Source organism: Dipodomys ordii, unplaced genomic scaffold, assembly GCF_000151885.1.
Source record: "Dipodomys ordii isolate 6190 unplaced genomic scaffold, Dord_2.0 Scaffold2, whole genome shotgun sequence".
Taxonomy (NCBI): domain Eukaryota; kingdom Metazoa; phylum Chordata; class Mammalia; order Rodentia; family Heteromyidae; genus Dipodomys; species Dipodomys ordii.
In genome coordinates this window covers 409,288-426,086 of record NW_012267218.1, presented here as the reverse complement: position 1 = coordinate 426,086, position 16,799 = coordinate 409,288, and the positions used below count along the sequence as shown (strand labels likewise).

Below are 16,799 nucleotides of genomic sequence, written 5' to 3'. Positions count from 1 at the left end.
TGCCCACCTGGCGGGAGCTGAAGACTGCAGCTCTAGGCTGATGTAGCCACCTATGAAATCTCTTTCTGCTGCCTGCCCAGATTCCAAGCGCTATCAGAAGAGCTGGAGGAGATGGGGCACAGTGCTTGGGCAGGGCTCCACATTTTCTCTAACAGTGCCTACCTTGGAGGGTTCTCAGGTGGGCCATGGCTGAGCCCTGCTGTGGGACCCAGGCCTGGGCACTGCTGGCATATCTGATCAGACACATGCAGTTTCCCTTGCTCTGGGTAAAAATATTTCTTACATTGTTCAAAACTGACCCCCACAGCAGGTACCCCGGAGGCCACATGTGGCTGTAGATAACTTCAAAGCCAGTGGGACAGAGCTCAGCTGGACCTGAGACTTGGTGTTCACACCTGTGAACCATGGCCCCAGGCCCTGACCCCAACAGACATATTCAAAGTCCAGCGCCAGGACTCCCCCTGGTGTAGAGATTGTGTTTCCAGGTCCAGCACGAGGACGCAGCCCAGAGTATAGGTTGTGTTTCCAGGTCCAGCGCCAGGACTCCGCCTGGTGTATAGGCTCTTTCCAGATCCAGCGCCAGGACTCCGCCTGGTGTATAGGTTGTGTTCAGTAGCCATCGTCGTCATCAGCATCACAGCCATAATCTGCAAAGCACAGGATCATCATGGAAGTCTAGAGGCTCTGCTGCCCTTTCTTGAGGCCCTGCTGCCTGGTCACACTGGCCCTTCACCAACAGGGGCCCCATAGGGTTCGTGCATTTGGTGTGCACCCAGCATGGGGCCTCGGCTCTGTACTGGAACACAGGGAACAATGTGGCCACCTCACCCCACCGTCGTGAGCACATGTCTGCATCTGTCTATGGGATCCTCACCTGCTGAACAGCTGTCCTACTGACTCTGAGCAAGCCCAGAACCTACAGCCCTCAGTGGGAACCTCCCCACCCCCACGGAGTGGGCCTCCCGGACCCTAGGACTCAGAATCAACATGGCCACTTTATGGTGCTTTAGTTCAAATTTCTTTCCTTTACAGAAGACTTTAGTTTGAAGTCAATAGGCTTGAGTTCAAGCATGATCAAGGGTAGTATGTGCTTTACTTCTCTAGAAGGGCCCCATCTGCCCCCAGTCCTACGTCAGGCCCACCAGCCAGGTGGAGCCACACCCACCATTGCTGCCCATCATCTGCAGGGCACTGACACAGGGCTCTCCATCCTCCTCGTCTGCCTCTTCCTCGTCTGCCTCCTCATCAGGGTGGTACGACACAGGGCCGCTCTCCACCAGGACAGCCGAGGGCCTGACAGGCTCCGCTCCGAGCGCAGGGGAGTTTGGGAGCAAGGCCTGGAGATAAAGGATGATGTGCTGAGATGTGAGTGGAGCTTACCCTGTCCTCCTGACCCCTCCCAGGGCACTGTCAGGCTGGGCCCGCCCCACACATGAGCTGGCCAGTGTCCCCCTCTCCTCCTGACCCCTCCCAGGGCACTGTCAGGCTGAGCCCGCCCCACACATGAGCCGTTCAGTCTGCCTGTCCTCTAGCCGGTAAGGACCCTATGGCCGGCCAGTAGCTGGGTTCTCACCCCGCCTGACCGGCTCACACTTGGCCTCATCATCCCCTTGCTCTGCTGCATCCTGGGCTGTAGGAGTCCCTGCTGTTGCTAGGCCAGCACAGGAAGTGCTGTCCATGGGTACCTCTTTGCAAGGCCTGACTGTGACCCACTGTTCCTAAGGCCCCAATGCAGCTGTGCAGGACAACACACCTCTCCTATGGCTGCCTTCTTAGTGGGCTGAGCAGACACCAGAGGCTTCATCCTGAAAGAAAGCAAAGCATGAGCCTTAGCAGGCCCACCCGCTGCTTGCTAGCAAGGAGGCCAGAGGCAGTACCCAGGAAGAGGCATGGTCTCAGCTGGTCCGCTGTCCACTTAGGATCAACCCTACTGCTCAATGGGCAGAAACTCCCAGAGACATCTGCTAGACACTCCACTGAGCCACACAGAGAAGGGGGGCTTGACATTCATTGGGTGCCCGAAGTGGACTCACTCCAGGAGTCCTGTCTGTCCAGGGGCTGAAGGTCTGGAATGTACCTCTAGCAGTGTGCTCAGCCTCACATGGCTCTCCTACCTGGCCACATCCCACCCATCCCAGTGCATCCATCATGGGCCCTCCCCTCCCGCTCTGCTCACCTATGACCTCCTGGTGGCCTGGGCCCCACTTGTTCCTCAACGTCTGCATGTGCACTGCCCTTGCCACTGGCTCCCTACAAGCCTGATCGTGTCCATCCTGCGTCTGCTTGGCGGTGTCTGCATCGTTCCACAGTGAACAGGTGGTACGGTGCACAAGTCAGAGGCAAAGGCCCTCCCCTCCTGACCATGTGGAGGACCCACGTGGTCAAGGCTCCTGATGATCTGCTCCCCGACACATCTGGACCATTGTGCAAAGGCCATGGCCTCATGGGAAACTACCATGGCGCTTGAAATCTGGGCCTGGGCGCTGTCCCTCAACTCTTCAGCTCAAGGCGAGTGCTCTACCACTTGAGCCAGAGCACCACTTCTGGTTTTCTGGTGGTTTATTGGAGGTAAGAATCTCCCGAACTTTCCTGCCCAGGCTGGCTTTGAACTGCAATCCTCAGATCTCAGCCTTGTGAGTAGTTAGGATTACAGGTGTGAGCCACCGGCTCCTGGCTACTGCTCAGTTCTTTTTTTTTTTTTTTTTTGGGTCCGGTCGTGGGGCCTGAACTCTGGGCCTGGGTGCTGTCCCTCAGCTCTTCAGCTCAAGGCTAGCGCTCTACCACTTGAGCCACAGTGCCACTTCCGGCTTTTTTCTTTTTGCTTATGTGGTGCTGAGGAGTCGAACCCAGGGCCTCAGGCATGCAAGGCAAGCACTCTACCACTGAGCCACCTTCCCAGCCCTACTGCTCAGTTCTTAAGTATAGCCCATAGAGTCAGGTCAGGGGAAGATGCCAGGACAATGGGCAGAGAGAAGGAAGAGGAGGAGGAGGAAGAGGAAAGAAGAGGAAAGTCCAAGTACTTCAAGACCCTTATCAGCCCTTTGGCCTGATGCCCTCTATACCACCCATGACTCCTGGGCCTGCCTTCTCCCAAAGGGCTCCCTCACATACAAAGGCATCTTTGATGCCAATGCTGGCAAAGGGCAGGATGAAGCCAAGCATTCTAAGGGAGGGCTGTGTTACCTGTGTGAAATCAGGTGGGCTTTGAACCCACATCCTGGCTCCACAGTGCCCACTAGGTCAGCAATAGTGGGGTCTAGGAGGAAGACAGGGCCTCCTCTTTCTAGGGCAAGCTACAGGGAGGTTGATGGCTTGAACCCCCCCTCCCCCGCCTGCTGCAGAACTCTCAGGATCAGCCCTGCCCAACTCTGACAAGCCAGACACACTGGGACACTGGAAAGGGGACTTGTTTTTTGTTTTTTTGGGGGGCGGGGTGCTGGTCCTGGTGCTTGAACTCTTGAGCCACAGATCCACTTCTAGTTTTTTGTTGTTAACTAGAGATAAGAGTCTCACAGACTTTTTTGCCTGGGCTAGCTTTGAGCCATGATCCTCAGATCTCAGCTTAGAACAGCTAGGACTACAGGTGTGAACTGGTGCCCAGCTAGGAAAAAATTTTTTTTTGGTGCTAGTCCTGGAGCTTGAACTCAGGGCCCAGGCCCTATCACTGAGCTTTCAAATGCTCAAGGCTAACACTCTACCACTTGAACCACAGCTCTACTGGCTTCTTAGTGAATAACTGGAGACAAGAATCCCATGGATTTTCTTGCCAGGTTGGCTCTAAACTGTAATCCTATACCTTAGTCTCCTGATTAGCTAGATTACAGGTAAAAGCCACTGGCACTGAACAAACACTGGATTTTTTTTTTTTTTTTTTGGCTAGTTCTGGGGCTTGAAGCTAGGGCCTGGGCACTGTCCCTGAGCTTCTTTTGCTCAAAGGTAGCACTCTACCACTTGAGCCACAGCACCACCTGCTTTTCCTGCTTTTGTGGTGTTAAGAGAACCCAGGGCTTCAGGCATGCAAGGCAAACACTCTACTACTAGGCCACATTCCCAGCCCATTTTTGTTTTGTTTTGGAAGGGAATTTTTTTTTTTTTTTTGTCGGTCATGGGGCTTGAATTCGGCCTGGGCACTGTCACTGTGCTCCTCAGCTCAAGGTGAGCGTTCTACTGCTTGAGTCACAGTACCACTTCTGGTTTTCTAGTGGTTTATTGGAGATAAGAGTCTCACGGACTTTCCTGACCAGGCTGGATTTGACCGTGATCCTCAGATCTCAGCCTCATGAGTAGCTAGGATGACAGGTGCGTGAGCCAATGGCATCTGGCTGGAAGGGAATTTTTAACAGGTGGATAGACACAGAACCTAAGCACAGGAAGCCAGCCTGCTCTGGATGGTTGCTGAGGTGGGCTGGGCTCCTAGCTAGCGAACATAGACCCTGTCCAGAATACCTTAGCCCACAGCCTCTGGACAGCAAGTTGAGGCCACTGCTCCCCCTATTTCCAAGACCTACCAATGGCTCCAGATGTCAGCCTCTGGAGAACGAGCCACACGGTGGATTCCCATGAGAGCACTGTGACTGGGCATGGTGGTCACCCTGTCCACGTTCCCTCTGCTGGCCAGCACAGAGCACATGCGGGCCAGCACCACCTGTTAGGCTGAAGCCCGCCTGAGCCTGGTCTGGGAGGCTCCAGGAGCCCTGATCAGGGTGGAAGAAGTTCTGGCTCGGACCACTCGGGTCCCACCTCCCAGAAGAGGTGCTGAGCACCACCGTGCACGCCAACCCCACCACCCGGCCCTGAGGCCAGTGCTTCTAGCAGACTCGCAGCCGTGAGTCCTGCGGGTTTTCTTCTTTCCCTACACTTCCAACGCTGGGCAGAGGTGGGCAAAGGTGCAAGGGGAAGGTGCTACCAGCTCTGAGGCCCTCACCCCATGCAGGACAGAAGACATCTACACACTGTTCTGGCACCCAGGAAGGCTGATGGGCTTCCTGCTGACAGGAGTGTCAATGGCCCATGCACATGCCCCAGGGGTACTAGAATCAGCACCCTGGGACAGGACTCCCCTTACACTGACAGAGGCTAGGTGGGTGGGAGGGTGAGCCCAGACCTGCTACCTTAGGAGTGGTCCACAGCTTCTGCCACCCACTGACTAGCCACCCCCCCCCCCCCGCCATGTACAAGAAATGGCTCTGCTAGGAATTCATGCCCAAGACTTGCAACAGAAATGGGAAGGAGAGGCTGGAAGGTCAGCTAAGAACACAATGCCCCCTTGGAGGAAGCCCTGTCTCAAGCAGCCTCAACACTCTTCCCAGTACTGGGTAACAGGACACCAGCACAGGGCTGCAGGAAGCTCCTGAACACCAGGAGTCCACGAGGTTCAAGAAACACAAACATGGCCCCCACCCAGGATACAACTAGAAGACTTCACAGAAGACTCTGTGGAGGCAATTGTATCACAAGAGAAACACCCATGTGTTCGGGACTCTAAGACAACTGTGCTCTACCTTAATGTATCCAAGAACACTTCCCACCAAATGAGGCAGTCAAAATGCCAGTGAGAAAAGGCCTGGCCTAGACATAAGCTGTACATAGAAAACAGAGGCCTCAGCCAGTGCTCCCCAGGGGAACCAGGAGAGCCAAGTACATACCCAACAGCTCAAGGAGCATCAAACAGACCCTGACACAGTCAAGGTGGGGGTTCTTACAGTCCTGTTCACAGCGCCACCCAGAACACCAAGCAGGCCTTGTCTTCTACCAAAGTTAAGTCCCAGGTGAACCAGAGACTTATATAAAAATGAAATAATATTCAACCTCCAGTAACAACACAAGTGTGGGTGCGTGTGCATGCACACGCACGCGCACACACACACACAAAATAATAGCCATTAGAAGGAGCCAGGTGCCAGTGGCTCACACCTGTAATCCTAGCTACTCAGGAGTCTGAGATCTGAGGATTGTGGTTCAAAGCCAGTCTGGGCAGGACTCTTATCTCCAATTAACCACCACAAAGCTGAAAGCAGTGTTATAGATCAAGTGGTAAAGTGCTTGCTTTGAGAGAAAAAGCTCAGGGACAGCACCTAGGCCCTCAGTTCAAGCCCCAGGAATGCCTCCCCCCTCCCCCCAAAAAAACCTAAAACCAACAACTAAAATATTATAAACAACTGACAGCCTCCCTCCTGTGCTGCTAGAGGACCCTCAACCCAGGACCTCCCAGGCCATGGAGTCAGGACACATTCCCACTGACAGCTGGAGATCGTCTGGTTCCTGGGTGCTCCTGAACCCCACCCCTGGCCCACAACAGCCCGAATCTGAGGCATGAGTTCTCTGCTGACCTCCACCTCATGATCTGATGTACTCAGCCAGAGGGGACGGTACAGTACCTTTTCCCTACGTTGGTTCCAGGGTCAGGCCCGCTCCTGCTGGCTGGCGTTTTCCTCCGAGGTACCTTCTTGGCACTGGCTTTCTCTGCAGGCTGAGTGTCTTCCCTCTTTGGGCTGGTCCCACCCCTGCTGTCAAGGTCCCGGAGTACACTATAATTGATTTTGCTGGATATCTTCTTCTGCTCCAGCATTTTCTCGATGGCCTCTCCTGCGGTGCTGGCTAGGATGGGCTCCCGGCGTTTGCAGGACTTCTTGGGCTTGACAGGAACATAAAAGTAATGTTTTTGTCCTCTACTGACCCACCATTTACCACCTGGGGCCTCTTCTAGAGCTGCAGCCAGACTCACCGGGAGGAATGAGGCTGGGGGCTCACTCCTGGCACAAGCCTGCTTTAGTCTGAGACTCAACCCAGAGGCCTGACTCTTCCCAAAGGCACCACCTGGAGGCTGAATTGTGTTCAGGTCCCAGCGTGGGCAGCAGAACCCATACACTAAGATAGCCAACAGCGCAGGGAGGAGGGCACCATACCAGGTTTCTCCAGTTCAGATTAAGTGGACGTAGACAGTCCTTTTGTCTGTGGCAAGGCACGCAAGTCCAGGGTTCTCAGGGTCCAGTCCTGAGGCTTACCTCAGCCTGACCTGGCATCTGTGCTAGGACCACACCCCAAAACCTGGGGCATGCCCACCCATGAGGGAGCAAATCTCTAGTGCACAGGACCAATATGGGACAATATGATAGCCCAGGGCTGAGTGTCTGGGTCCAGAGCACAAAGCTCCTGTAGCCTGTCCTGGGCCCCAGGCCCTATGGTCACAGGGAAGGGAACACTGCTCACTTCACAGCACAAGCAGAAAACCCAGCCCTCAGAGACTCCTACCTTGTGCTCCTTGTAGATACCCAGCTCCTTCTCCTTAGCTATTCTCTCTTCTTTCTCTAGAAATGGAACCAAGTTGCCGCTGTCAGTGGAAGGCTACACCACAGGGCCGGAGAGGTAACAAACGGCTGCTTACCCCTCTGTTCCCGCAGGTACTCTGCATTCTCCCGCATCCACAGCTCCGCCTTCACTCGGGCTTCGGATTCATTCAGGATATACTGTGTGAAGCACAGGGAAGGCTTCAGCTTCGAGCTTCTGCATTCAAGATACACTAAGAGCGCTCACATCACACTGCCCCTTTATGTGAGTAATTGCTAAAGGAAGGAGAAATGCTGGTGGGACACTACGGTACAAACAGGTTGCTTCTTTACCCTTTTCAGCTGACCAGAGTTTATTTAGCCATGAACTAGATCCAAGGCTCCCAGATCCTCACTGGCAGCTCTCAGCTGTGGGACACAAGAGTACAAGCTACAGGCCCCATGAAGATCCCAAGCTAAGGGTGCATAATGTCAACAAATGGACAGTCTTAGGTATAATAAGATGAGAAGGAGAAAGACCTATAGCAGACCAGTACTACTGAGATAAACTGCAAAGAGCCAGTTCACATGCCTGGGACCACAGAGGCTTGGGATCTGGAGCTGTTCAACATACTTGCGTCTACAGAGGCTACCCAATCAGATGGCCCAATAGCAGCAAAGGCCAAATGCAGAGGACTAACAGCGTCAGCCTAGAGCCTGGCTCTGGCTGCCAGCAGGAAGGGCATATGGTGGCTGGGGCTGCCCTGGAGAGGAGCTGGAGGAGGGAAGTGAGGAGGCAGGGTCTGGCCGCGAGACCATGCTCATGCGTGTGGACACCCAGCCAAGGCCACTTGCGTGGCAGGGGCTGGGTCTGGAAGACCAATTCCACTCTGTGCTCCATAGAACCTAACCACCTCTTGGGAAGTTTGCTCACTCTGTCAATCTCAAGGTCGTCAATACCACTGAGGTCCAGCTCGCCATCCTCCGAGGTGTCTTCTAGAAGAAAGTGCACATCAGTGTCACCTAGGGAGAGCTCTGTCAAAGGAACACAGATACCTGGTGCTGAAGGTGGGTCCAGGCCATGGGGCTGTGGGAGCACTCCCCTCCTCTGACCCCACTGCACGTCCACCCTGTCTGAGTCCACAGAGGACGGCACTTACATCAGAACACTACGTGAGAAAGCAGGATGTCAGACTCAGGCTGCACAGGAAGCCCCCACACACCCGTGCCCTGCAGTAAGACATGAACGTCTGTGGACAGACACTGGCTCTGTGGCCTCAGCAAGAAGCACATGGCCCAGAGCAAGAGCACAGTGAAGAGCTGCTAAGAGCAAATACCATGAGAGTGTGACTGAAGCCTGGACTGACACAAGGGGGATCTGGGAGTCCAGGCCTCTAGAGGTCTTGTATGGTCACAGGCAATCTGCATAGCCTGGGGTCAGGCAGTCCCTTCTCCCCACAGACCTTCACCCAATGCCTTTAATAAGACTTGTCAACTCCAATCACACTGCCAGTCTTCATCCTTGACAGGTAAGACTTGTGGGCAGTTCTATGGTTAGAACCAATCCCTCAGACCCTCTGAAGTCTGCTCCATGGCCTCGCTCTCTTGCTCCAGGGCCACTGTGCCTGGGCTTCTGAACGTCTTTGCACATGCCTTCTGCCCAGAGCCCTGTGGGGGCCCACCCAGGCTTTCCTGTCCTGTGGACAGCTGGCCCAGATGCTGTACTGACTGGGTGGTATCCTGCTAGAATCCCCCTCAGTGAGCTTTGGCACCTGCCAGGAGGAGGACCTGGGACTGGAATGGGACCCGTCCACCTCTGTAGGAGAGGAAGGGAAATGAGCAGGGCCTGGGCCCTAGGTGCTGTGGGGTGGGGACAAAGGTCCTCTCAGGTGCCTTGTCACTGGGGCTGAGGGTCAGCAGTGTTCTGACTGCACATGCCCAGGCCAGGCTTTCCTGCCATAGCATAGCAAAAGCGCCAAGGGACATTGGTCCCAACCTGTGCAGAACTTCAAGCTACACCAGTGCTACCTCCCAGTTGCATGGCAGTCATTCCAGCCCTGGAACACAGGCCACTAAGGGCTACCTAAGGCCATCAAGGGAATGTGTGACAGTGGAGGGCACCTGATGGCACTCTGGGGTTTGGTGTATAGCCCACTTCTTATCTATGACCATCGATCTTTCACAGAGCTCCACTGTGGCCTGGTAGTACCCCACCCACAGCCTGCTTTCTTCCCTTTATGAATAAACCATGGGATCCAGTCCACTCCAATGAGACAGTGTGGACTGGATTCCTCCCTGCTCAAGGGCACTCACTGGGGTCCAGGCTCGGGGAGGAGATGCACTCTCGGATGGGATCAGAGATGCCCAGGCTGGCTGCTGTGGGCAGGGGACCAAGCAGGGACTCCAAGGCCAGGGGCCTGCCACCCCCCTCAGTGCTTTCTTCTGCTTCTGAACTGCTGCCACCACCACCTAGGAGTTCCTGGTAAAAGTCTTTGTTCATGTGGCTGGCGGCAGCCTCCAGCTCTTCATCCTCAGCATCTTCTTCACCCAACGGGCTAGATGTGGCTTCCTCGGCAGAACCTATGGACACATGATGCACAGACCACCAGTCAGCCAGGCAGAGGAGCCCACCTGTGACAGAAACATTCCTGTTAAAAGAAAAGTAGCAGCACAAACACTACCAGAAGCATGCCTCTCCTGTAGCAGAGAAAGAAGTCCTACTGGCGAATGGTCCCAGGGTATCCACATGAAAGAATGGTTTACCATTTCTCATACTCAGACCAGAGGCCTAAGTGTGACAACTAGAAGCAGAGGAATTTCAGGAAAAAGGAAGATGTCTGTGACCTTGGATTAGGCAAAAACATCTAGATATCATGTTACAGCAGAATACATAAAACATTGATAACATGGAGTTTGAAAAATTCTCATAACCATTCCCTCTGTAAAAAACACTGTCAATATGATGGAATAGACTTAGGCATCATTAGTGATCACACATCTGACAGATACATCTACAACACGCAGAACTCCTAGACTCCACGAACAAACACACAGTCCAACTAAAAAGCAGGCAAAAGAAAAGATGGCAATGGCAGCACAGAGGACACTGAACAGGGGCGCAGCAGGGAAGGTCCTCTCGGTACAGCTGTTATCAGGAAATGCAAGGTCAGCTGAGTGCAAGCACAGAGTGACAGCACTGCACACACAGAGCGGCTAGGCTCTCACAGGCTGCTGCTGAAGTACATGGGGTGGCCACTATGCAAACTGAACTTTCAAAAACATCTGCATGCCACCTTACCCCTGCCTACCAACTCCACTTTCTTCCCAGGACAAAGGAATTAAATGTGGCTGGTCACAGTGGCTCAAGCTATAATCCTTGCTACTTAAGAAGCAGAGTTTGAATCCACGATCTGAGGACTGTGTTTCAAAGCCAGCCCAGACAAGAAAGTCATTGAGACTCTTTTATCTCCAGTTAGCTAGCAAAATGCCAGAAGTGGAGCTGTGGAACAGTGGTAGAAAAACAGCCTTGAGCATAAAAGCCAAGGGACAGATCCCAGGCCCTAAGTTCAAGCCCCAGTACAAGCACCCCCTTCCTGAAAAAAAAAAAAAAAAAAAAGAGCAAAGCACTAGTGGCTCTATCCAATCAGGAGTCTGAGATCTGAGGACCTCCATTTGAAGCCAGCTCAGGCAAGAAAGTCTGTGAGACTCTTATCACCAGTTAAGCACCAAAAAAAACCAAAACCAAAAACAAAAAACCAAAAAACTAGAAGTGAAGCTGTGGCTCAAGTGGTAGAGTAATAGCCCTGAGCAAAAGAGTTCAGGGACAGTGCCCAGGCTTTGATCAGGACTAGTGCACATGCACTCACGTGGCGCACACACACACAGACACAGACACAGAGACACAGAGACACACAGACAGACACAGACAGACAGACACACACAGACACACAGACAGACACACAGAGACACACACAGAGACACACACACACACACACACACACACACACACACACACACACACACAGATTAGGGGATTACAGTTTGAGGACAGCCCAGACATAAAAGTTTGAGAGCCAGGTACTGGTGGCTCACACCTGCAATCCTAGCTACTCAGGAAGCTGAGATCTGAGGATCACAGTTCAAAGCCAGCCTGGGCAGGAAAGTCCGTGAGACTTTTTTTTGGTGGGGCTTGAACTCTGGGCCTGGGCACTGTCCTTGCGCTCCTCAGCTCAAGGCAAGCGCTCTACCGCTTGAGCCACAGCACTTCCGGTTTTCTAGTGGGTTATTGGAGATAAGAGTCTCATGGCTTTGAACTGTGAGACTCTTATCTCCAATAAGAGATCTCAGCCTCTTGACCAGCTAGGATTACAGGCATGAGCCACCGCACCCCACTCTGTGAGACTCTTATCTCCAATTAACCACCAGAAAACCGTAAGTGGTGCTGTGGCTCAAATGGTAGAGTGCTAGCCTTGAACTGAAGAGCTCAGGAACAGCTCCCAGGCCCAGAGTTCAAGCCCCACAACCACCACCACCACCAACAACAAAAAGTTTGAGAGACGTCATGTCAACCAGGAAAACAGGAAGATTGTAGCCTAGGCTGGCCCTAGCATAAAATAGGACCTACCTAAAAATAATGAATGCAACAGGGGATGGAGGGGCAGGGATGGAAGGGCTGGGATGCAGCTCAGTGGCAAAGCACTTGCCTAGCAAGTGCAATGTCCTGGGTGCGATTCCCAGTACTAAAAAAGTAAGACAAAAAAAAGTGGGGAGTGGAGTTGGGTACTTATAAGCAAAGGCTCTGAGTTCAATTTCTAGTATTACAAAAAAAAAAAAGAAAAGAAAAAAAGAAAGGAAATAAATATCCACCAAGAGACTGCATGCAAGGGTTCAGAGTAGTTTATTTGTAACAGTCCAAAAATTGGAATAACCCAAATGTTCTTCAACAGACAAGTGGAGAACAAAACAACCTTGGCATGTTTGTGCTTTTTTTTTATTTTTTTTTGGGGGGGGGGAGTGTCCGGTTGTGGGGCCTGAACTCTGGGCCTGGGAACTGTCCCTCAGCTCTTCAGCTCAAGGCTAGTGCTCTACCACTGAGCCACCTTCCCAGCCATTTGTGCTTATTGTACCACAATAAAAAGTGACAAATTAGTGAGGAGTGATTCAAAATAATTACACCAAGTGAAAAAAACAGGGGAGGTAGAATGCATGCACACTGTGTGTATAGAAGACTTGTGGGACAGTCTAGCAATGCCACTGCCTCCGTGGCAGAGAGCATCCAGAGCAGCCTGGGCGCACAGTGGGGTGTGTGGCAAAGGGCCTGGGGACATGAAGCAGCGCCAGGTCTGAGGTCTGGGAGTCAGCCTGATGGTGCTGGCTTCTCAGCTCTGCTCAGGTTCAAGCAACAGCCAAAGGGCTTTTCATCTATGTGCAGCTTGCTGTGTGTGTCACACCTCACATGACGAAAATATCTAATGGTTAAAGGCATATCTGAAAGAATCTCCCTGCTTCATCTGCTCTAAGCAGGCCACACTGAGGCTGCTTCTCAGTGTAGCTCACGTCACCAGGGGTACAGACTGCTGCAGGCAGCCACCTTGCCCCAAGCTGCCAAAGTGGACCCTACACCAAGGTGTCATATGCCTGAGAAGTACCGCCAGCGTCCACTGTGCAGCCTATCCCGTTCATCTATTGTCTGAGACCCTGCATGGCCCGCACCGCCCCCATGCCGTTCAGAATGCCCTATCTGTGGCCAGCTCTATCCCGTTCATCTATTGTCTGAGACCCTGCATGGCCCGCACCGCCCCCATGCCGTTCAGAATGCCCTATCTGTGGCCAGCTCTATCCCGTTCATCTATTGTCTGAGACCCTGCATGGCCCGCACCGCCCCCACGCCATTCAGAATGCCCTGTCTGTGGCCAGCTCTGTGCTGAGAAAGTAGCAGGAACCATGTCTGTTTTCCTTGGGTGGGGCAAGTACGAGCAGACATTGTCCAAGAAACAGAGGAATGAAAAAAATTACAAAGAACACTGCTAGAATGGAAACAAGACCAAAGTTCAGACAATTCCTTGCAAGAAGCTGATCAGTAAGGATATCAGCTTATTTCAATTAGAAGAAAAAGCTTTTCAGGTCACAGCAAACAGGCAAAGCAGGTCACTGCCATGTAAGGCACTCCCAGATAGGCCAACTGATGGAACAGGACAAGCAAGGATGCACTACGACCTGTTCTCACTGGGTAGAGGGGAACCTTCAGAGTAGGTGTCCAGGGCAGAAGCCAGACCACAGCCATCACAACAAGGGCAGTTAGCGGGCAGTGGCCAGCCACCTTGTGTTTGCAAGGGTCAATGGAATGAGGACCAGAGGCCTTCAGGACAGCAGCCTTCTGGCAAGTGAAGCAGTGAGTGCCGATGTCAAAAATGGCAGAGCCCTACCCATGCCTGGGCCACAGGTGCCTCTACCTCCTTCCCAAGTGCTCTGGAAACTGCACCCTGAAGGACAGCACAGAGACAAGAGGTTCGTGTCTACATCTGACCCCACCCCACCTCCACAATGGCACAGAAGAGCAAAAATAACCCAGGATGGAGAAACTGAAACACTTCACAGTAGGACCAATGGCCACCAGTGGAAAGCTGGCTAGCCAGAGGTGCGGTCAGCAGTGATCAGAGGACGTCAGTGAGGTGTTGGCGGAGGGTAGAGTGACAGGGGTAAAAGGAAGTGTGGAGGTAAGCAAAGACCTCCAAGGCGGAAATGTGAACCAACGCAAAGGCTGCCAAATGGGCAGCAATAACCCAGCTAGGAAAAAAACAAAGCAAAACTATGGAAGAAATAATGAAAAAAAGAACAAAGAATCCAAAGTACCTTACAATATAACTATGTTCAACTCTGCACCGTTAGGATAAAAGCCTAAATGGGCAGGAATGGGCAACCCTGCGGCTCAGTGGCACCTCCTGGGAAGCAGGAAGGCATGCAGTGGGCATGTCAAAATCATGGATGGCACTGGTCCACCATATGAATGCCTGTGGCCTACAAATGCTGTGGATGCCCAGAACACACACTCACTGACCAGACCTCTTGGTGAGTAGTGGGGCCTGTCCTTGGTATGAAAGGTAGAAGGTGACTGGCAGTGCAGATATCCTGGCCTATGCAAGCTGGAGGGTCAGGGGGCATGGGGACATACCACTGCTGCCTCAAGATTCAGAGAGGCAAGGTAGAATCAGGCAACTTGAGGAAAAAAATTAGGATGCAAGAGTTGGTAAAGCTGGGCACTGGTGATCCATACCTATAATCCTAACTACTAAGGAAACTGAGATCTGTAGGATTGCAATCTGAAGTCAGTGCAAGCAGAAAAATCCACAAGACTCCCTCTCCAAAATAACTAGCAAAAAGTAGGGCTGTAGACATGATTCAAGTGAAAATGTCAGTCAGGCAAACAAGCTGAGCAAGAAGTGCAAGGCCCTCATAGATCAAACCCTGGTACAACAACAACAACAAAAGTCTGTAGAGAATTGACTATTATGTGTAGATGACACAATTAATTACTTGGAAAAACTCATGGATACACCGAAAACTACTAAATGAAGTAACAAGATTCCTCCCACACAGGAGCAAAATCAGTAGCAAGTCAGCAGCAAGCAGATGTGGAAATAAGAGGAAAAATGATAGCCACACAGAGGACAGCAGAGCCTGGCTGAGCCATGTCTACAGACTTTAGCACAGAGGACAGCAGAGCCTGGCTGAGCCATGTCTACAGACTTCAGCACAGAGGACAGCAGAGCCTGGGCAAACCATATCTACAGACTTCAGCCCACAGAACAGAAGACCAGAGCAAAGAGATGCCTATTCTCAGGAGGGAGAGGAAAGAGCAGAAAAAGGTAAGTGAGGTAGCCCCAAGCTCTGCCAGGTGAAGCACAGGGAGGACTGGGAGGATGAGACAGGTGGTCCTAAACCTCACGTGAAACAAATGTCTGGAGAAGCTGAGATGATGAGATGCTTGCCTGTTTCTGAGAGCCGTTTCAAAGAGCAGCAAGCACTAGGAGCACAGCCCTGGCTGCTGCTGGTGCAGGTAGTTCCTCCAAACACAAACCAAGGCACAGGAGACCAACGCAAGGATGCAGAGCATATGTATCTCACACTGCCCCCCAAGGAGGGTGGCGGTATGCACTCTCTCATCCCGCTGCTCAGCCCAGAATAGAGCCCTGTCTAATAGCATGAATGCTCGTGGCAGTTCTCAAAGCCCAGACTGGAAACTGGAGGTGTGTGGGTAGTGGACAGGCATGAGCACTGAGCATCAGCTGCCACGGCCAGTGTTCACAGTCCCGCAATTCATAACTCCACGAAGGCCAGCTCAGCACTATACATGTAAGCTGCTGGCAGCTCCAGAGCCAGAGGAAGGATAATGACCCTGGGGGTGGGGCACATCTGAGGCAACAGGAGGCCAGCCTACAGAGACTAGGGACAGGAACTCAGATGATAAGGAAGTGCCTGAGTGGTGTGGGTAGCCACGCATGCCAGGAGACATATATGAACAATGACTCCAACACATCAGGACCAGACAGGACCAGGAGGCAGGTAATCAGCAGCCTGGGGTGGGCGTGGGACCTGCGGATGCAGAACCAACCATGTTTCCTGGGAAATGGTGGTGAGAAGGGTGGTATCCAGTGTCAGAGAGAGGTCCCAGGGCTGCGGGCCTGGAGTCATGCGTGCCCAGGAAGGCAGGGAGTACTCACCATCCTTCGACAAGTTGGCAAGGGCTCCCTTTGGCCTTGGCCGGCTGTTTTCTAGTTCAATCTCAATGGCATCCTGGTAACTGGATATTTCACCTGAAGTAACCCAGTTAAAAGCAAAAGGTAAGTGCAAGCCAATTTTCCTAAGCAAACAGAAGCATTTGTATGGGAATTCCGGTTGGTTACCTTCAACTTCCTCCAGTTTTTTGGACAGGACTTGTTCAAGCTGAAAGAAAAGAGAGGACACTTGGTGAGTTCAATGTCTGCGGGGTTCAGTGTCCATCAGGCCATGGGTGTCATGGGATATGTGCTTCACTGGAGGAAATGGAAGTAAAGCGACCTGGACCCTCTTACAAGTAACATCACACTGGCTCTAGAGAGAGGTAGCTCACTTTGAGAATCCAGAAGCAAGAGTCCTCTACTAGGCGGCCAAAGCCTACCTCTGTCCTCCTCACTGGAAATAGCAATGGCACGCAAGAAGGCCCATGAACCCAATGACAAAAACACAAAGGCGATACAGCCACAGTAGCAGCTGCCTCGGGTGACGAAGCACTCACTTGTGGTATTTTCTAAACCACACATTATTTGTGGAGCTCACTCTACATTCTAGCTTTGAAATAAAGCCTAGCTCTGGGATGGGCTCAGTGAGCTGGGCGTGGGAACCTGGCAGCAGCCCCAACATGAATGGGGCTGGGAGGGTTTCAACACTCAGCATGCCTCTGCGACCTCCTCATTCCAAGGTCTGAGAACACAGCCTATGCCAGGACACAGATGAAGTTTGCCCTAGGTTGCTAAGCCATTTTTTGGGAACAACAGA

The 16,799-nt window shown here is 52.5% G+C and overlaps 1 protein-coding gene across 4 annotated transcripts in view; it reads right to left on the bottom strand.

The window, feature by feature from the left end:
- Positions 1-262: 262 nt before the first annotated feature.
- The window catches only part of Brf1 (BRF1, RNA polymerase III transcription initiation factor 90 kDa subunit), a 48,317-nt gene continuing 31,780 nt past the window's right edge, over positions 263-16,799 (bottom strand). For 2 of the 4 annotated variants that reach the window (XM_013015830.1, XM_013015823.1), the window contains 10 exons: positions 16,169-16,208; positions 15,986-16,078; positions 9,579-9,845; positions 8,200-8,300; positions 7,385-7,466; positions 7,252-7,307; positions 6,378-6,634; positions 1,754-1,805; positions 1,166-1,337; positions 263-647 (listed from right to left, as the gene is read on the bottom strand). In XM_013015830.1, coding sequence (XP_012871284.1) covers positions 610-647; positions 1,166-1,337; positions 1,754-1,805; positions 6,378-6,634; positions 7,252-7,307; positions 7,385-7,466; positions 8,200-8,300; positions 9,579-9,845; positions 15,986-16,078; positions 16,169-16,208 — 1,158 coding nt within the window. In that variant the 3' untranslated portion in view covers positions 263-609. The remainder of the gene's footprint in view (positions 648-1,165; positions 1,338-1,753; positions 1,806-6,377; positions 6,635-7,251; positions 7,308-7,384; positions 7,467-8,199; positions 8,301-9,578; positions 9,846-15,985; positions 16,079-16,168; positions 16,209-16,799) is intronic. The other 2 variants (XM_013015817.1, XM_013015838.1) reach the window with 2 other exon arrangements.